General features: G+C 36.8%; 1 protein-coding gene across 1 annotated transcript in view; it reads left to right on the top strand.

Annotated features, from left to right (window-relative positions):
* Positions 1-22,641, top strand: part of MARCHF1 (membrane associated ring-CH-type finger 1) — a gene marked incomplete at its 5' end in the record, with an annotated part of 368,775 nt that overhangs the window by 289,994 nt on the left and 56,140 nt on the right. The window contains 1 exon segment of the mRNA XM_079772716.1: positions 1-590. Within this exon segment, the coding sequence (XP_079628842.1) occupies positions 1-590 (590 nt within the window).

Here is a 22,641-nt window from a genome sequence, read left to right as displayed (position 1 = left end):
AGAAGAAATGATTTTCAACTCCAGATCTCGAGCCCCAGGTGGAGTGAGCTTTGTGATTCCTCAGATTCATCTCCCATAGATGAGAGTCCTTGGATGCAGGCCAAAAGAAGAGCCCAAGTGAAATTCCAACTGTCACAAAGAAGGAGAAACAATAATAAATCACGTGGAAGCTTGGATGGGTCTTCTGCTCCTAATGGAATTGATCTGGTAAATTTGGGATCCAAAGGTAAAAAGCAACAAGAACTGACTGAATGTGAGAGTTGCTCTTTACACCTCTGCAGAGGAAAATGCCCCTGGGACCAAGAGTGCTGTCTTTCCCTGCCTAGAGGACCCTATGAGATTAAGAGATCCTCAAGGCACCATGAAGAAAGCAAAGGCAGATACCACCACAGGGATCCACAGCTCTTGCATAGTCTTAGGCAAAATGAGGCAATCAAGAAAAGATTTTCAGAAACAGATTCCAGCACTGAAATATTGGCAGTAACGGAAGGCGGCAAGTCTATGAGTGATGCAGGGTTCCAGGTGAATGACTCTGTTCAGAAGCTTCCTGCCAGCTACCATGACGGGTCTGATAATTTAAAACTATGCAGGTCAGTCACTATAGAGTAAGACTTGATGCCATGCAAATGTATTTCTTTCTGCTGTGAGCTATGTGTGTGTTTGACACTTAGCCTTAATGCATAACATTTATTCATGCTGTTGTCTGGTGGATATAAGGTGGTAAAATCAAAAAAGGTGCATCTGAGAAGAACAATAGAATTTGATTTCCCCTTTTTCCTTTTTGTTAATTGAATAATGGTTCATCCTAGTAAAGGGGCTGACAAACCAGTTAGTCTTGTACCCGTTCTAGTTAAGACAAGATTAATGAGGGAATATGAGTGAGAGCATAGGAAACCTTAGATTCTTCAGTGTAAATCTGGCGAACTGTTAGCACCCCAACAGAAAAAAATATTCAAGGTAAGGGGTTTTTAAGGTCAGAATTTTGTATCAGAAAAATCTCCTCCGCAGTTGGTGCTAATTTGTTCTCTAGTCGTTGGATTCAGCGGGGTAATTTAAGACTGAAAGGACACAGAAACAGGTCCTGGACATACCAGTGCGGTTGCTGGAGCCTTCAGGGAAGGAGACCACATTGACTGTACTGAAAGGTCTCACACATGCAGGCATTTCATAGCTGTAAAGCTGCTTTCTTACACTTTTTTCCCAACTGGACACATTTTCGTCACTTATTCACTTAAGCCTCCATTGTGCATCAGGTTTTATTCTAGGTTTGAAAATATCATAATGCCTGAGATTTGTATAGTCTCTGACGTCATAACTTACAGCCAGAGGAGGATAACAGATACAAAACTCTTTCAGAGTTATATATAATTATGACTGTGATAAGGAATATGATAACACAACAAGGAAGCTTTACTTATTCTGGGAGATCAGAGAAGAACTCTCTTAAGGAAGTGACAAGCTGACCATGGCTCAAAGGCTGACGAGTTGATCAAGGAAAGAACCCAAGGAGACCATCCAGGGAGAGTGCCACTATGAAGCCAGGATGAGGGGAGGAGTTAAGGGAACTAAACGCTGGCTGTCCTGGCCAGGGGGTGGGGGGGGGAGGGGCATGGGTGGTAGTGAGGAGAACTGAGAGGTGGAGAGAGGTATGCAAAACATGCTAAGGGATTTAAAGAGAAATGACATCATTTTATTTGTATGTTAATGTGAGTTTCTTGTAATCTTTTGAATATGATTTAAGTGTGGCTTGGCTAAAATGTTGGGGGATAGAATAAAGCACTCTTTCCAGTCTAGATTAAGAACTCCCACTTGCAACCATCTGTTGCCATTTTCCCAAAGCTCCTTCCAACATAATTTAATGAAAGACAGTCAGAGAAGCTGGTTGTAGGCTTAATGGTAATTGGAGAAAAAAGTAATGCTTGCAATTAAAGTCGTAGTGGCTGGTTCTCCTAACTCAAAAGCACTGCTCTGGAGGAACATTTTCAAAGACAGGATATTTCACTTAGATTTCTATTAATGAAAGTGAGATCGATGGGCCTATTTTCTTGCTGTGAGTTATCATCAAAATATACCCACTAAGCAAATACTAAGGACAGCATATTGTACTAGATGCTGAGGCTAAAAAGTGACAAAAGACGTGATTCTTCCCGTAAGTGGCCTATTATCTATTAGGAGAAATTGAACACACACCTGAAAAGATGGAAGTTCAAGGCAGTTCAGGGTGAATTTAAGAAGAGGAATACTGCTAGCATTTGAAGAAAGGAAACTTGCTGAGAGCTGGAACAATCTGGAAACCCCCTAAGAAGGGGGATTATTGGGACTGAGAAAAGTAGAATTTAGTTTGGCAGAGATGTATGGAAGGCATTCCAGGCACTCAAGGCAGGGAAAATACCATGAGCTCAGACTGGGATGCGGGAATAACTATGCACTTAAAAATATTGTGTGAATTTTTGTGACAAGTTTTGAAGGTTTGCATAGATTGATAACAACTAAACTTTTTTAAAGAGACATTATAAACAAAACATGCATATCCTTCCAAGGAGTTTAATTCTATTCTGTAGTCTTATTTTCAAACAGCCTCTTGGTGCCAAAGAGGCCTCCTGGAAAGTTGAGGACAGAGTAAGAGGATTGTACTTCCTTTAACCCATCTTCAACCAGAGAAGTTTCATGATAATCTCATATAATGGGGTTCCACATCGTATTCCTTTAAGGAGAAAAGATGATTCCACTGCAAAGGATAATACAGAACACCCTTTGCTAAATAAAATAGGCTCAGTGAAGAACTGTATACACAGAGTAGTCACAGTGCCCTGAGGGTGTCCTGGGAAAGGAACCTAGGTGTAGGAGAATGAGTTGGGATGAGGTAGAAGTATTCTACTTTGAGATAACTAGGACTAGGATGATACAGGGTAATGAAAGGGGTGTAACATTGGCATATTGGCATCCCACCAGGTGAACAGGAGCAATCTAAATGCTTGGCATTGGTGAGAGCATAAGACAAAGGCACCAATGATGACTCCAAATCTTGGAACTTAGGAGACAATAAATGCTGATGATATTGGCAAAGGCAGAAGAGGTCAAGCTGGTTTGGGAAAGACATGATGAGTTCAATTACAGGCAGGCTATTTGTTATTGCAGTGACATTCCAGGGTCAGCTGTCCGGCAGACAGTATGAGACATGTCACTGAAACACAGGAGAGCAGTCAGGGCTGGGTCTGTGTTCTTGTTCAAGAATTAGTGAACTATACACAGACCAACACTAAACCATCGCATTTTTGCAGTTGTCATTAATATGATATATTAGCACAGGGCAATAGCACAAAGATATTAAAAATGAAAATATAATTATGGTCATAGAGGACATTTAGATTCTCAGGGAGGTGACTGTGAGGTCAGGAAAGTGAATGAAATCTGTAAATGAGGTCATATTTAGGGGGGGGGGTGGAAACCTCTAGATGGACACAGCCAGAGCACCAGGGTCCCTGTGAAGGAGAGAAAGATGACCCTGAGAGAAGCAGCAATTGCCTTGAACTTGCAGTCCAGCTTCAGAAATGCATAGGCAGGACCAGTCTCAGCCACAACCACAAAGCAGAAGCTTCATAGCCCTTCCTCCTTCTCTGTTCCGAGCACTGATTCCCCACGTGGACACTATGCTCCTTCCCACCTCATCAAAGCCTTATTTAGGGAAAGTTCCTCTTAGCCAGTTATAACTTGCAGGAAATTTAAATCATCACAGTTGTGCAGTGGAAGAAGCTTTTCCTTTTTTAATAGAAAAATTTACATTTAGAAAAAAACCTGAATTAGCTCATGTTAGCTCATGCTTGAAACTTTTTAACGGCCTCTTAATAGCCCTCAGTGGCAAGTTCAAAATCTTTAATATACTTTACAAGTCCTGCATGATCTATCAGATCTGCCTCCTCAGCTTCAATACCCATCATTGACAATGGCCTATTCATGCTGGTCTGTCTTCAATTCCCTGAAAGTGGCCAGACCTGTCTCTTTTAGGCCTAGAATGCCTACACATTATCCCCTCTGCCCTTCACCAGACTAACTCCTAGTCATCCTTTCCTGATTTCAGTGTCATTTCTTTAGGGATGCCTTCACGATGCTCTAACCAATATTCAGGTCACCTGGGAGTCAATTTCATGACATAATTTTAAATTGCTAATGTATAGATATTTTTGTGATCGGCTGTATCAGATTTGTTCACGGCAGTGTTCACAGTGCCTGAAAGATAGCACACACTCAACAAAGTTTTGGAATAAGTTTAGGGCTAATGAATTTTTCTAAGGGAGTCATTCTTACTGTGTGAAATCATAGCAGTAAGGGGTGGATTACCTCACTTTCTATGGAGCCAACATGTAAAGAAAACTCTACATCAGCAATTCTCAAACCTTAGTGGATATCAGTTGACTACAGGGCTTGTCAAAGTACAGATTGTTGGATGTACCCCCAGAGTTTCTGATTCACTTACTTTGGGGTTGAGCCCATGTATTTGCATTTCTAAAATGTTCCCAGGTGATACAGATGTTGTTGATCTACGGACCACTTCTTTAGAACTGCTGTTCTATGCTACAAATTCTCTCTAGGCTTTAAGTGAGAAAAGAAAAGAGTAAAAGTAATTGAACAGATGAGTGTGAAAAGCATATTTATAGTTTTCTATCATATTCTATTGAATTCTGATACAAAGCATAATTCACTTAGTTTTCTGTATTTCACCCTGTCATACCAGGATCGTTTGGGTCATCTCACTAAAGCCATAGACTGACAAAGTCTCAACTTTACAAGGAACTCAGATGCAATGGTTTGGGTATTGTTTCCCTTCCAACCCACTTCCTCATCTCAACTACCCCCATTTCTATCAGTGACTCCACAAATTCCCTGCATTTTCAGTTTTAACTATTTTCTTCTGCATTTAATATATCCGGTCTCTAACTAAGTCCTGTCATTTCTCCCTCCAGAGATCTGTGTGCCTTCTTTCTCATTGTCAGTGTTCCATTTTGGTCATATTCTCCACAGCCACCCCTCAGCCTGCTTCCTGCTTTGGTCAGGACTCTTCCATTAGATTAAAATGGACTGAAACCAATTCAAATGTGCTTAAGTGACAAAGGGAAGTATTAGCCACAGAAATAGAAAATCCAGGTATACAGATGGCTTTAGGGACTCTAGAAAGTCAAACAATGTGATCGATCTCTCTCTTTCTCTCTCTCTCTCTCTCTCTCTCTCTCTCTCTCTCTCTCTCTCTCTCCCCCTCCTCATCTCTGTCTTTTCCTAATTTCCCCCAACAGAGGGAAGAGGCCATGTGGATAGGAATAGCTTCAGGCTTACATTTTACCCATCAGTGACCAAACAGAAAAGAGGAATGTTCTCTTCCAGCAGTTGCTCATAAAATCTCAGCCTGCCTTAGGTCACATCCTTGGGCTAATCATAGTCACCAGAGGCAAGAGGCATTATGCTTGTAGCAAGTTCTTGGATAGGGAAGTTGGATTTAAAATGTAGCTGTTGGAAACCCCTCTAGAACCTTATGAATTGGGGATAGAACATTTCAACAACAAAAAAGAGCAGCACTAGGACCAGAAGACATGGAAGAAGAATTATGAGCAAAAAAATATATAGTAGTGTTCAATCACCATCAAACTCACGTCTCCCCTCCCCAAAAATGTCTCTATCCTTCTCTTTAAATGCCCATATTTAGACATGTTATCCTCATTTTTATCCTTTTTCATGAAGCTTTTCCAAACTTTTTTATTGGAATTCCCATAACCTTTGTAGTAAATATCATATATTTAGTATTCAGTTTTCCTCTAATAGTTTCGTGTGTATTAGCTCTCTTTTCTCTATAGAATAAGCTCCTTGAAGATAGGTAGGGATCATGTCTTATACCTATTTTGTACATTCCACAGTTCTCAAAATAATTCTGGACTTTAAAAATTACTACAGTAGAATTTTGGGGGTGGCTTTATAATCAGTGAGTGCTAAGCCTTGCAGAATCCATGGGCATGATAATGGGAATTGGGTGATTCAGAGTAAAACAATTAAGTAGTAATGAATTACATCAATAGTTTCTTTAAAAGAAGAAGAATCTCAAAGTAAATAATAACTCCTAGTAATATTCTAGTTCTAGCTTGGGTTGGATGGTGAGTTTATATTTTCTTCCTATAGCCTTCATTAGGCATATTCTCATTGAGAAAAAATGTCTTGAGAAAAAATTGGATGTAAAAATGGTAAAAAAAAATAGTCTGTATTTTGAATTCTTTAATTCTATCAAGGTATAGGAACTATAAAGTGGGTGTGAGAATATGTATAAAGCTCTGGATGTTCATAGCAGGAGATCCTTTTCAAGAGCAATTGGATCAGGCTCTGTGATAAAGCACTAGCATCTGTTAGATTGATGTAGATAACTTTTGAATAATAGGCTTGAGCTTAAAATCAACCTTTTTTATCTCTGTCATCATATCTGTGTACTCATTCATTTCACACATGGAGCAACTATTTCTTGGGAATTTACTCTGTATTTAGGCAATGTTCTAGAAGCTGGACGTATAATGAAAAGTACAGTAATGATCCCTGACCTCATGAACTTATATTCCAGTTGGTAAGACAAATAATTAAACAGGAAAATGTAAAAAAAAAATCATGAATGAAGCTAAAGGAACACATTGCATCTAGTAGAACAAAGCAGGTTTCCCTGAGGAACTAACAATTTAAGGAGAAACCCAAAGGAGAAGTAAAAGTAAGCCAAGCAAAGAGAAGAGATCATCTATTCCAGGAAAATGATGTGGCATATGTGAACACCCAAAGATGGTATAAAAGGATCTCAGTGTGGCCTGGCAGAGAAGAGAAGGAGGGGAATGGTAGACTATCATAGAAGTCTTTATCAACCAGTGGGAGACTGGACTATGTTCTAAAAATAAGGAGAAATTTCTGTAGACTTTTAAGCAAAAGAATGGCCCTGTTTGTGTTTTGGAAGATCACTCAAGCTGCTTTTGGAAAGTTGATTGGAAGGTGCAAGACTGAAGTCAATGGAGACCAATTAGAAAGCCATTGTGGTGTTCTAGGGGACAGGTGATGGTGACTGAATAAAATTAAATAGATGGATTTTTAAAGTATTTTAAAAGGAAATCAAATAGGACTTGATGATAAAATACATATCTATATGATCTCAAGTTTCTGGTTTAGAGAACTGTGTAGATTATAGTGCCATTCACTGTTGAGAGAATGAACACACTGCTTGAGAGAGATTTAAAAGGAGAAGATAGAGCTCAGTTTTAGACTGATAGTTTGTGATGCAAAGCATATATCCAGAGAGATATTCAGGAGGCAAGCATATATAAAGGTCTAGCATTCAGAAGATGTATCTCAACTTTAAATGAAGATTATGAAGCTGTGAGCATATAGGTGGTGATTGTCAAAATCTCCCATGGAAAATTTGCAAACTGAGAGGATGAGAGCATGAAGAACCCTGTGGAATAGCAACATTTAATGGTTTTGGAAAAGAAAAAGGAATCAACAGAGAGAGGAGCAGAATGGATAAAAATCACATGAAAAACCCAGAAGTGTGTAAAGGAAAGATAAAATGTGATAAATGGAGGGAAGGATTAATTTGGGGGGCTTTTTTGGTTTGTCTTTTAATGTAGAGGACCCTTGAGCTGAAAGAGGAGAGAGAGAGAGAGAGAGAGAGAGAGAGAGAGAGAGAGAGAGAGAGAGAGAGAGAGAGAACTCATTGAATATGCAGAAAACAGAGGATTTTTATTTCTTTATTAAGGTCCCACAGAGAAGTTAGGAAAGGATGGGACTCAAAACTCAAAGTAGAAGGATCGTCATGGCAAAGAAAATAGGTATGACTTTTTTTTCAATAGAGGTAGATCAGGATATGACAAATGTGGACCAATATGAATCTACAGATTGTTAGAGTTTCTTTTTGATGGCCTTGTAGAAAAGGGGGGGGGGGGTGGTTGCAGGGTCAATCATCCAGTGAAATTTGAATTTCAGATAAACAACAGATAATTTTTTATTAGGGCATACTAAAAAATATATTTATTGTTTATCTGAAATTCAAATGTAACTGGGCCTCCTGTATATTTTTGCTAAGTCGGGCAATGCTAAACATAATAATATAGAAAAGCATTATTGAAAGTTCTGTTGAGGTTTGTAACTATGAATTTATGTGGCCAAAGACTGCAGGAAGTATAATTTACCTCCACAGCACATCATCTAAATGCAGATACAACCATAAAAGGCAATTGAACATGGATCTAAGGAGATATATATATATATATATATATATATATATATATATAATCTTGAAATTTAAAAACTAAGAAAAATATGCTCAACAAATAAGAGTTTTGAAGTAAAATAACATTTCAGTGAGTAGTTTTATTGTCAATATTTATTTAGAGAAAAATAATACTTCTCTTTACCTTAATATTTAAAGCAATTATCATAGTCGCTGGGAAGATTGGGTTCCTAGATTCACAGATCACCTCGGTCACTTTCCCATCTGCTCTTTGAAGACCTTTGAGACACCCACACGTATCATCTCTCTCTTTCTTGGACATATTATTCCTGGGGCATTCTCATCCCCTCTATAGCTCTAATTATGAGAACATTTCTCCTAATATTTAACCAGCCTGTATTATTACATTTTCTACCTGGTAGTCCTAGATTGATATCCACTCAGTAATAATTTTTTTTTTACTTTTGTAACACATTCTACTACCTATTTTTATTACTTTTTCTTTACAAAAAAAAATGAGACTGATGTTCTATTTTCAAAGTCCATTTCATGAGTAAAACATAAGCTGTTCAGTCATCAATGTTCATGTGAGCAAGGTCTTCCTAAGGGACCTTAAGAAAAGCATTCATTTCTCAAATTTATTCTTTTCCTTATGCCTCTGCCTTTCTTTTGTTGAGTCTTGTAGGAATTAATAACAAACCTTCTCCTGCTCATTTTAATAACAGCTGAGTTGGTAGGAAGTATAGGTATGAACACTGCTGGTAACCTGCCAGAGATGAGTTACTTGGGATGACTCAACATAGACTCACAATGTCTCACTTCCAGCTCTGGCTTTCTCTCCACATGAAGTGTTCAAATTTGCAGAAGGTAAAATGTTCCTCTCTTCATTTCCATTATAAAAAAGAGAAAAATGGATGAGCATTATAAATGTATGTAATACTAGTATGATACAAAGTTTTAGAACTATTTTCTTCGTTGAAATTAATAATTTTATTTATTTTCGTCCTCGGTAAAAATTCAGATAGATACTATGCTACTTTATTTTACAGACTAAAGTTTCTCCAACAAATAAAAGAAAAACATTTATAACAACACATTTTAATGTTATAAACATTTAGTGTGATTTCACACCATCTATTAGCATTTATCTCAGTAATTTGTATTTTGACACTGATATATGCACACATACCCACACACACACACACACACACACACACACACACACACACACTACGAAACTTATGAGAGAAATAAAAAGATTTGTAGAAATGGCATTATTTTATATATTTTTTTATATATCTTTCAAAGACATGCCTTGTCCTTGGCAGTTTTTTTTTTTTTCCTATAATTGTTCTCAATTTTGGGAGATAATCTTCTCAGGAACGGAATGACAGTATCATCAATAATACTGATTGTCTTGACTGGTAAATTATCTTACATGACCAAAACCAAGTGGATTTGATTAATTACCTTTTAATTTGGAAAAACAGGTCATTCTGATTTTTGGAAATAGCATGTATTTATAAGCCAATTATTTGGCAAGTTGACTTTTAGAAAGGAAAAAATAAAAAATAGATATTTCCCTGTTTATACAATTATCTTCAAGTAGATTTGAGGATCAGGGATTTTCCAACCTGATTTCAGGCAAAAATAAATAGAAGCATGAGGCTCCTTTAGACATATAAATTAGTATTTACATATTATAAAGCTGTTTTTACTGTGCTATATTTATCTATTCTTTGTTAATTTCTAAGTTTATTATGCCCAATTATACCAAAGTGCAAAATACTAAATAAGAAGGAATATCAATCAGATAGAGTTTGTCTACTTCTTTATTTAAAAGAACGATATGTTTTGAACTTTAAAAAAACACACACAATATTTGTTCAGGATTACAGTTAGTTTGAACTATGTGCTTCCTTTAATAAACTTATATTTGTTTGACAATATGGAATTTCTCCTCTGTCTCAAAAAGAAAATAGAAACACTCCCTCTTCTCTCACACAAATTCATTTTGAAACTATTATGTATATGCTAAATGTATGTACCCTATATATTTATGCAAACAGAAAATGGATAGTGTGCATTTTAAAATCATAAATATTGAGTACAGTGCTTTCTGCTTCCCAATTATGATTGATATCTGACAATTTAGTTATAGCTTGAACATTTCCTCCATTTGTGATTACCATTTAGGTCCTCATCTTCCTTATAGCTGTGCACAGTGGGTATACAGTCATTTCAAATCTTCTGCAATGGTCCTCAGACGAAGGTAAACTTAAATACCAGTGTCTGGTTTCGTTCAAAAATGTAAATGCCCCTGGGACAGCCTGGGGGAGTTTGTTTATCACACTCTGACAGTCTTACCCTCAGCTCAGTGCTCTCCTTCCCACCTTTGTCATGCAAGGACCCCAGGAGTCTATTAGCTCCCCTTCATTCACTCCCAGGTTCATGCAGAACTAAAGAGGCCATAACCCAGGAGTCCCTGTGTTTGGGAAGCTTCTGGGAGGTGGATTTTACTTTAGACATTATGCTGAACATTTCCTTCTTTCCTTCATGGTTATCTAACAAGTAATCAAAACCTCTCTGTTTTCTGCCTCACTTGATGGGCTTGGTTTTATTTTGGCCCTTCTGAGCCTCGCCTTAACTAACTCTGACATCTTTATTTCACACTCTTTGATCTAAGCTAGCTCACAACTCTTTGATCTAAGGGGCTCACAACCAAATGAAAATGTTTTGCCACACTGCAAGATAGTAACAATGAAAAATAAAAATAAAAGAGGAATAAAGACAGAAAAAATATGAAATGGAAGTCATATACACTGTCAAAATGTCCATGCATCAGAGGAGTCCTGGTTGCAATCAGCATTCCAAAGCCTCGGATTTCTACCAGATAGACTAGCAAGGATCAGAGCTCACCGCGCCCAGTGGTTCTCAATCTGGGCTGCATGGTAGACTCACTTGAGAAGTTAAAACAAAAAAACAAAAAACAGTTGCTGTCAGGACCCTTTCATATCCCCTGGAAGTGATGTCTCACCATGGGTCCAGAGATGATTTTAACGAGCACCTAGGGCTGAGAGTCACTGATTTTTAGCCCAATCTCAAGCAAAGCAAATGAAGCCAGTATGATAATATATTGCAAGACCTATACTTGGGTAGGAGGTCCACTAGGCAGCACTTCTATAATCTGGACACACTAAAATGGAGCCTGGGGGTGAGCAACAATTTCTGAGGTCATTTGGGCCAGTGATTCTCAAACTTGACAACTCTATTGGTGGATAAAAGATATAGTTGCTTTTAACAGCTTCCACCTTGGATTAAACCTCAAATTTCTTACCTGTGTGCAAGTTTTTGACACTACAGTTTAAAAGCACATGCCAAAAACTAAATCCATGATCCTCAAAGCACAGCCCCTGCACCAGCAGCATCACAATTACCTGGGAACTTGCTAAACATGCATTATTGGGCCCCAACCTAGACCTGTGGAATCAGAAACTCTCCGAGTGGAGCTCAGCCATCTGGGTAGTAACTGGCCCTCTATGTGAGTGTGATGCACGCTAAAGTTTGAGAACCACTGAAGTAGAGACTACAGATAAGAAAACAGGCAGGGTAAGAGAGTGTGTTCATGCTGCAGGAGGCTAAAAAGAAGTGCTTTAGAGTACCAGGGAAAGGGCCTGATGTAAGACTGTGCATGAGGAACAGCCAAACATTAAGCAAATAAATGACATGATATTTGTTGGTATTTGATGATTTTCTATTTCCTTTTTAAAAATGACTTGACATACTAGTACTAAATGTATAGACATACATGTCTATGTGTCTATATGTTTCTACAGTTGGCCCTCCATATCCATGGGTTCCACATCTGAGGATTCAACCAACCATGGATCAAAAATATTTGGAGGGAAAAGTTATGTTGTTGCTGGCAGGTGCTATGTAGTTAGGCCTATCATGGTTGGGTCTGTACTGAACATGTACCAATTTTTTTTTCTTGTCATTATTCCCTAAACACAGTATAACAACTATGTACATCACATTTATATTGTATTAGTATTATAAGTAATTTAGATATAGTTTAAAATATAGTAGAGGATTGTGTAGGTTACATGCAAATCTATACCATTTTATATAAGGGACTTGAGCACCCATAGATTTTGGTATCTGTCAGGGATTCTGGAACCAATCTCCCACAGATACCAAGGGACGACTATATATACACATATACACACACAGACATATATATATATATATATATATATATATATATATATATATATATATATATATAACAGGGTAGGTTTACAGTTTCGAGTACATAAAACAGAGTTTATTCTAGTAGTATTATTTATTAATTATTGTATTATTTTCCATATAAACAACTATAAACCTCCTTTTGCCTTACTCTAAACCGAGAAAATAGAAGGCCAAGAATGAGATGGATTGACTCCATAAAAGAAGCCATAGGCATGAGTTGTCTATAGGAGCTGAGCAGGGCTGTTGAGGACATGATATTAAGGACATGACTGGGTCATAGCGTTGTCAGGAGTTGGAGCCAACTCAATAGCTTGTAATACACACATATATGTGCATGTGTATGTATGACATATACATTTGTACCTATACACTCCACCATACTTGGGGTTTGCACTTTAGCACTTGCACTTTTCACTTTTGTAGTTTGTGTATGAAAATAAAAAGTCTACTTTACCTTTCATTAAACTCTATATTGAAGTTGCACATTTTAAATTTTTTTAGTGTTTCTATTTTCAAACAAGACAGCTGCTTTAGAGACATAATAGAAAGTCAAAGATATCAGGGAAGAGCTATATGTAATGATTGCACCTGGCATATATGATTATTTAAGTACATTCACATTGGATGTGGAAGAAAAATGATATCAATTTATCATTTAGATTATTTCATAGCGGAAAATTTTGTCCAAAAAGGAGAAAGGTCAAAAGATGATGAAAATGCAAAGATACAAATGAAGGATAGAGTAAGACTCAGTGGACAGTGATGAGAATGGAGAAGGTTTAGACACACCCACAAATCCAGCCAGTTTAAATACTAATGATGCAGTTGAAGACACCCCTTGCAGCTAGCAAGGAATAGGATAAATAGGTTTTAGCTTCTAAGAAACTGAAGCAGAACCTCATATACCTACAATGGAATGTCAGAATACCCATACTTGCATAGACCATAGATGTACACCATCCTGACATGAAATAGCAAGTTTTATATACTTAAATTTAGATGATACAAGTTATTCCCAACATTGGCATATGTGTATAGAGTGAAGGTGGGGGACAAAGTATTCTTCATACTTTTCTGTCTTTCCAATAGGTAAGTATTTGGGGTATAGAATGGAGACTTGCAAAGAGGATTAACACCTGTGTAGCCAAAATATTAAAAGGGCGACACCTGAAGCTAAAACAGGAAAGCAATGCGCATGGCCTGATAACAGACAAGGCACTTTCCAAATCCTCCTAATATTTATAACTTGGTTAATTTACTAGAGACAAAGAGAAAAGAAAGGGAAGTGGAGCTGGAAAAATATTCTTCAATCTCTCTATTTTTCGTTTATTTTAGTATTTCCTTTAGTGCTTATTACAGTAGTTGTGGTTATTGTAAAGAAAATATAAAATAGAGAAAACTCCTATTTTAAACTTAATTACCCAGATTTTGGTATATTTCCTTTGAATCATTTTATGCATATAAGTTTAATAGGATTATACAATGTTTTCATTTATGTTTCTTAATCATAAGATATAAAGTTCTACACATAGCTTTTGAAGAATGAAACCTGTCAGAAAAAAAAATCTTAAAGGTTTTTGTCTAAATGGAAATTCTGTTTTCTCGGAATTCTGAATAAAATATAATTTTATTTGTATAAGGCATTTTAATTTAGTTCCACAAAATTGTACTTTGTGTCTGATGATCAAGAAATAAATGATTGGAATAAACAAACGGAAATCATTCTGGATTTACTTACACACTAGGAAAATATGAATTAGAAAGAGGAAGTAAGGAGCTACATTATTAATTTACATATTTGTAATTCTATTGCTAGTTGTAAAATATGTTTTAAATATAATTATTCCTTGGAATAATGTTATTGGTAATTCTACCACTGTTAGGAAAAAATATTTTCAAATATAATTATTCACTGAAATATTTTAAATTCAAGATAGTACAAAATTACTTCCTTCTACTTTTCAAAATGACTGTCTCCATACAGTGTGACTAAGGTAAAAGTTAAATTATGAACATCATGGTTTCCAAATGGTACCTGTGGTGACAAACAAATGCTTAGTTGCCCTATAAATAGATTAATCTTGAGCATCTGTCCTGAGGAGCTTTAATTAAAACCCTAACGTCAATTTAATCTGTCTTTTACTCCCATTCTCCCATAGTTCATCCCCTTTACTTTTCCCAAATTGATGCCTGAGTTTTACCAACTTTACTTCATAGTCTCTTTTTCTCTTTTTTCTATTTTCACAACTATTACACTAGTTCTTTCTTTTATTATTATTGACTTTAACTTTTATAATATTCTCTTCTTTTTCTTTCTAATACCTGAAGTAACACAGCTAGATTAATTATTTTTGGGGGGGAGACATAGACAAGCTGATTGTATTTTACTTCTTTAACTATATTTTTATTGACTTCAGAGAGGAAGGGAGAGGAAGAGAAAGAAAGAAACATCAGTGATGAGAGAGAATCACTGATCAGCTGACTCCTGCATGCCCCACACTGGGGATCGAGTCTGAAACCTGTGCATGTGCCCTGACTGGAAATCAAACTGTGACCTCCTGGTTCATAGGTCAGCGCTCAACCACTGAGCCATGACGGCAGGGCTCAAATTCTTTTTTATTAATTATTTTAAAATTTTTATTGTTGAATTACAAATGTTCCCCATTTTCTCCCCATTGCTCCCCTCCAGTTCCCACCCCACCCTAGGCCTTCACCACACTATTCTCTTTGTCTATGGATTATGCATATACTAGTAAGCATAGAAGTTCTTTTGTTATTCTTCCACTCTACCCCCTTTTCCTCTAAGATTGGTCACATGTTTCCATACCTCTGGAGTTATTTTTTTTTCTGTCAGTTTATTTTGTTCATTAGATTCCACATATAAGTGAGATCATGTGATACTTGTCTTTCTCTGACTGGCTTATTTCACTAGTATAATACTCTCCAGGTCCCTCCATGCTCTCAAAGGGTAAGATAGCCTTCTTTTTTATAGCTGCATAGTATTCCATTGTGTAAATGTACCAAAGCTTTTTTTATCCACTCATTTATTAATGGGCACTTGGGCTATTTCCAGATCTTAGGTATTGTAAATAGTGCTGCCATGAACATAGGGGTTCATATACTCTTTCTGGTTGGTGTTTCGGGATTGTTAGACTATATTCCTAGGAATGGTATCACTGGATCAAAAGGCAGTTTGATTTTTTTAATGTTTTAGGAAATTCCGTACTGTTTTCCATATTGGTGCAACAGTCTACGTTCTCACCAAATGCTTTAGTAAGTTGCTGTTACAATTGAATAGAGTTAAAGCTTTTTATGTGTGTGTGCATGTGTGTGTATGTGTGTGCACATGTTGCCACTGGATGAAGAAAACGTGTTTTAGGTTCTCCAAATCTTTCTTTATTCTTCAGCATGACATCCCACTCTAACTTTTCTCTTCTTTTCAAACTTGGCCACATACTTGACCAGATTACCTGATCAATTCTACTTCTAAGCATTCACTGAAAATACCTTCTATGTCTGGAGTATTCTACAAACTTCCATCTCCATCTGCCAAAATTCCACCTAGGATCCAATTTCATTTCACATACTGCATCTTCCATTAGGCTTAACCACTCCTTACCCCCAATCTGTACTTTATCTTTACCTCCTTTGCATATAACAGCACTTGATATGACGCACATCACATTGTAACTTGGACTCTAGGTAGTTGTGCAATTGTCCAATGTATAAACTATCAAAGTATAAGCTCCATGAAGGACACAAAGCCTGAGACTTATTTATCTTTTTATTTATCACAGCACCCTGTCTGAGCTTACACATAGTAAATATGCAACAAATTATTTCTTGACATAATGATCAAATAAATAAATAAACACACGAATAAATAAGTGAATGAATGAATTAAGACCTACCATTCTTCATTCAGAGTTCTGGAACTGCCCCCCACTGTGGCTCATTTGTTGAGCACCAACCTATGAACCAGGAAGTCACAGTTCAATTCCTGGTTAAGGCACATGCCTGGGTTGTGGGCTCAATCCCCAGTGGGGACTGTGAAGGAGGCAGACAATCAATGATTCTTTCTCATCATTGATGCTTCTGTCTCTCTCTTCCTCTCCCTTCCTCTCTAAAATCAATAAAAATATATTTTTTAAAATTACTGGAACTACTGTAAAGCATCGATATTTTGCCGAGACACTCAGTTGTCTGTATAGAAGAATTCATATGCAGGAGCATATTTCTGATTCATTCAATGCATTCTTGGTTGTCTGTAAATAAATTACTTTGTCAATTATCCATGAGCCTTGAGACTTCCTTTGATGTAATGCTCAGCCAGATAAGATTAATGAATGAACAAAATACAGAAGGAAGTCACGGTAGAGAATGAGGTTATGAGGATTCAAACACTTAGCAATCACAAAGAAAGAGCTATCACAAAATCAATTTGAATTAAGAGTCTCTGCCACATGGATAAAAGAAGACTAAAAAGTTATAATGATATTTTTCTGATAGGGGTGTTATTATGTGTGTACCAAAGCCCTACTCTGTATCTGACCAAAATATATTCATTTATATCTACACAGAAAGCAAATGAGTGTGTATTATCTGTCCTTTTGTTTTTTTCTTTCCACCTCAATGTATGCAGGTAATAAAAATTGAGCCTATTAACTTTAAAATTACTTGCATAGAAAATTTTGTCAATCTTACTAACAAACCCCAAAACTCTCAAAACTTACATATAAAATCAATGTTAGCGATGTGTGATAATGTAGAGAAAATCATTATATATGGATTATCTCAAAGGGAACATTCCACATTTTGATCTCTCCTGACTTGGAGGATTTGGACACTTTGAGCTGACTCTAAGACTAGTGAGAAAGACCTATTCTGTTATTGGGTACTTGGGGCTGGGACTCGAGGGGTGACACCTGCCATCATACAGGGGGGAAACATCTAACGTACTCCATGAACTCACGGAGCCTTCAGAAAGTCCCCAAGGAGGGCCTAGCCCCCTATGAGACTGAATCACTAGGCTAGACGATAGCAGAGGAGTCCATGTGAGAATGCTCAATCCCAATCAGGGTTTAAACTCCTGGTATCAATAAAATTGAACCATAACCAGAGGTGATGAGGGCCACAAGCGGAGCCATTTACTAGTAAATAGAATATTCCCAATCCATAGCTGCGCACACAACCACGATAACCTTTGAACACAAATAAGACCTGGCCTCCTCTGCTTTCATTACTGGCACAGCAAGGTGATCATTTTCTTCTCCACGTTTTTTATCAGTGTGATATCTAGTGGGAAGAAAATGCAGCTGATTAGTTGTGACTTTGGATCGGCTCCAGGATCAAGCTAGGAGCCAGGGACATTGCTATGCCATTGCCTTTGGTGTTGATCATTCCCTCCAGCCTGTGCAGATGGTCTGAAGTGTTGACCAAGTCAGTGGTGACAAATTAGGGCATGAAATTAAACTCAGGAAGTCATTCTATGTAGCAGGGTTTTGTTTTAGTTGAAAATATTCCTTTGAGAAAAGTAAACACTTTAAAAAAATCACTTGTGTGTGAAAAGCTGTCACTCATCTGTAGATGTTAAGAAGATGGTAGATTCAGAGTGGCCAATCTTATGATTGTAAAAATTGTATCAGCTGTCTATAAAATATTTTATCCTTATATCATAATTATATTTTTAATTAGAGCACATAAGATATTTTTAATCTCAGGCTGAATGGTAGCTTATAAGGCTTAGCTTCATTTCTCTAAAGAAAACCTTTTAAAAATCTGATTTAAGGTTGTTTGTATTTTGAAATCCAAAAATGTATGCTCACTCCATGTTAATCAGAGTTGCTGGAAACAGCTTTTAGTAAGAATACTATTATTAAATGCTGTCCATGTTCTTCTCTACTTATTAAGTAAGAGTTACTTCTCCTTTCTTTATCAGATCAGTTTACTTGACTTCCTCTGATGCTCAGAGAGGGTATAAAATTGGTATACCTCAGTTTAGTTCCTCAAATGTTAATGAGAGAGTAAAGGGTATGTGCAAGGATCATGAATTTCTCACTTTCATTATAAGTGAGTTTTCCCGAAACATAAACAAAGTGCTGGTAGTTGGTAACAATTTCTGAGAATTGCTAAATCATCTCACTAAGCTATCTCTTTTGGTTTATGCTCTGTAATACCTTAAACTATGTTCAAGTAATACCTTCAGCTATACCATTCCCAGGCCATTTATGGTCTAGTAATTTGCCATCTTTACCCTGACTTTTTAACATTCTTATCATATAAATTACTCTTAATATCATGCTGTTTTTTCCATGCAAAGAAGATCCTGCCCCCGAAAAATTAATAGGAATTTATTCAGCTCATAATAGCAGAACTTAGATAGATTAAGCCATTAACAAACAACAAAGAAAAGAACTGTATGGAACACAATTTAAGAGCAATGAAACCTCAAGAAATGGAGGGAGCATTGTAAGGGAACAAGATTTAGAGGCTGTTGTATTAATGCTGTGAGTCTTAGGATAGCTTCAACTTAGATGCGGTGTTATCAAGAGAGGGAGGGCCCTAACTGGTTTGGTTCAGTGGATGGAGCGTTGGCCTGTGGACTGAAGGGTCCCAGGTTCGATTCCTGTCAAGGGCATGTACTTTTGGTTGCGGGCACATACTCAGTAGGGAGTGTGCAGGAGGCAGCTGATCGATGTTTCTCTCTCATCGATGTTTCTAACTCTCTATCCTTCTCCCTTCCTCTCTGTAAAAAATCAATAAAATATATTTTTTTAAAAAAAGAGAGGGAGGGTATCAAGGATATGAGATTATATTTGAGGAAGTTAGAGACACACATCACCAGAATGCAGTAGGCTGGCAAAATAACCATCTGAGCATTATCTTTTAAAAATACTATTTATCTTTATTGACAATTAACATAATCCTTATAAATAGTCCTATGAAGTACATGCTGCTACTTTCTTATTTTATTGATGAGGAACTTGAAAATACAAGTAACTTAACAAACATACATATGATTCTAATGCTGATTGTACTTATAACAACCACACCAGCTTTTCCCAACATTCGTCACATTGAGACACAAAACAGAATATGACAACATTTGTGAGTTAACTGGGATTAATGTATAATACACCCAAGGCCTTTACACTGTCCTCTAGGCTCAGAGGAAGCAAGATCTTGGCACAGTGGTAATTTATTTGTGGCAAAAGTTATAGCTTATGATCTGGTAAATATTGTAAGATGCTACTATGCCTGTATGTTAGGGATTAGTGGGAAATAATGACAATAGTATGGTCAAGGTAAATTTGGATTATGGAAGGTCATATTAAAATCAGGTGAAGTAATTTATTTTTTTAAATATATTTTATTGATTTTTTACAGAGAGGAAGGGAGAAGGATAGAGAGTTAGAAACATTGATGAGAGAGAATCATCTATCAGCTGCCTCCTGCACACTCCCTACTGGGTAGGTGCCCGCAACCAAAGGTACATGCCCTTGACAGGAATCAAACCTGGGACCCTTCAGTCCGCAGGCTGACACTCTATCCACTGAGCCAAACCAGTTAGGGCTCGGGTGAAGTAATTTAGATGTGATTTGATTGATGATAGAGTTCTTAAAGAGTGGCCATATATTAAGAATAACTATGTTTTAAAAATGATTTGGAAGGAGCAAAACCTTAAAGATAGTTTGTGTCAAAGATAATTGATAGTTGACCATTCAAAACTACTAGACAGGTGGCAGTGAGGATGGAAATGAGGAAGCTATGGAAAACACTGAGGGAGAAAAATATTGCCACATTGATGACAATTTCAATATACAATCTGAAGTACATGGAAGGTTCAAAGATAAAGGCAAACCAAGAGAAAGGGAAATGTATAGAATGGCATCTTTGGGATGAATAGCTATTTTGGAGAAGATGAGATTTAGGAAAGAGTAAGTGTCCCTTTGAGGATACACTGTTATTGAACTTAGAAAACTGGCTGTAGTTTTTTGCTATTAGAGGGGCAGAGGTTGTTTTTGGAGATGGATGTTTTAAAATCACAAATCCAGGAGCAATGCTTGAAGTTGTGGGCCTAGATTGCCTTCCTACAAAAGGTAGTCAGTATAGAAGGAAAAAAAAGGCCAAGTACAAAATTTCCAGGATAAGCAGAGAGGAAATGCTGATAAAGAAATGGTGGTGGTAGTGTAGAAATCAGTCTGTGGGAACAGGAGAATAGCAGATTGCAACACTGGAAACTAAATATGAGGTTGTGTTCCTTTAGCACAGTGATTTTCAACCTTTTTCATCTCATGGCACACATGAGCTAATTACTAAAGTTCTGCGGCACACCAAAAATATATTTTTTGCTGATCTGACAAAAAATACATATAATTTTGATTGATTCACACCAGATGTCTATTGTGTTGGCTGTTGTCATTTTTTTAAAAATATAAGGGGGAAAATTGTCAAATATTGCATGTTTAAAAAATTCTTGTGGCACAGGTTGAAAATCATTGCTTTAACACTATGTCAGCCATATTGTGCTTGAGTACTTTCAATGATGGGAAATTTACACTCTCCTCAGGCAGCTTCTAACATCTTTTGAAAGCTCTCTTTGTTCCTTTGACTTTTACTCATTCGATGCTGTTGTAGAACAGAACAAGACCAGTTGCCTTTCACACAGCAGCCTTTCACACATCCAAAGAAAGCTGTCATGTAATTTTCGCTTCCCTCCCTTTTCTTCCCCTCAGATGTTAAATGTGACTTAGTATTTCTTTTTATTTGTCCCCAAATAACTACACTCATACTTTAGAAGGTTGCCCCTTTGACTTACAGTTTTTAATTATTGTAGAAAAGTCTGAGTCATGAATTTACATATGTTGAATTCCATTTTATTCCCCTATCTTCTCTCACCATCAAAGCTCACCTATCATATCTCTCCTATCATTTCTCACCTTCTCAGGCTCCAGAATCCTAACATTTTTTTATCTGTCCTCCATAAGTATTCACTATTCCAAAACCTAAAATCATGGTTTTTTAAATATTTTTATTGATTTCAGAGAGGAAGGGACAGGAATAGAGAGATAGAAACATCAATGATGAGAGAGAATCATTGATTGGCTGCCTTCTGCATGCCCCCTACTGGGGATCGAGCCCACAACCTGGGCGTGTGCTCTGACCAGGAATCGAACTGTGACCTCCTGGTTCACAGGTTGGTGTTCAACCACTGAGTCATGCCAGGCGGGCCTTACAATCATCTTATATGCCCTTCTGATTCCACTTTTCCTAAATTTAAGGTTAGCAATATAAGAGCAATATCACATGAGTCAAAAAGAGATAAATTTGAAGGGCAGGTAAGTCAACAATGCAAAAAGATATAGGAAAGATAAAGAGCTTAGAAAGGGTCCTTAAAGTTGGCTGTAAGGAGAGTGTTGGTAGTTTAGCAGAAAAGTGATCGAAGAAATAAGGTAGATGGAGAAAATGTTTCCCTTTCTTACATCTCAGCTCATGACGATAAAAAATGACAGTCTGTAAGCTGAAATGCAGACACGAAAAATTGAGTTGCTTTTATAAAAAGCATGTGATGTATTGCATCTTTTACCTAACAGCAATTTTTGTTGATGTTATTGATTATTTATAGATTGACAATAAGGCCTTAATGTGGCATGACATTTATACTTTGCAATATTTTCTCATATATTCCTTTTTATTTGAGCCTCATGATAACCATGTAAAATTTTACAAATAAATAAAACCTACTGTTTAAAAAACTTCTCAGAGGCCATCCAATGTATAGAAGAGCAAAGCTAAATTTAATCCCAATTTTACCCTAACACGGTCTAAATGTACTCCCTGGACTAGTTTTATTTGAGACATGTCTTTGACTTGAGCCACCTGGGGATTCAAATGTGTCAGTAAGTAACTGACCTGTGCAGAGTCAGAATTCATGATCTTGGTTTCACAAGCATTTGCTCTAAGCAACTTACAAACTATCTTCTAAAAACTATGAGTTCCAAAGAACTGAAAGCAATGACATAGATAAACCAAATTAGTAGTAGTCTCAGTAGTATTAATCCCATAATAAAATTAACAAATGATTGCCTACAATGTGCCATATACTATACTTTCTTATTTAATCCTCATGACTCCCTGAGATGTATTTT

This window comes from Cnephaeus nilssonii, assembly GCF_951640355.1.
Source record: "Cnephaeus nilssonii genome assembly, chromosome: 5".
NCBI classification, from domain to species: Eukaryota; Metazoa; Chordata; class Mammalia; order Chiroptera; family Vespertilionidae; genus Cnephaeus; species Cnephaeus nilssonii.
The sequence above is the reverse complement of the archived record's forward strand: the minus strand, read 5'-3'. Positions and strand labels throughout refer to the sequence as shown.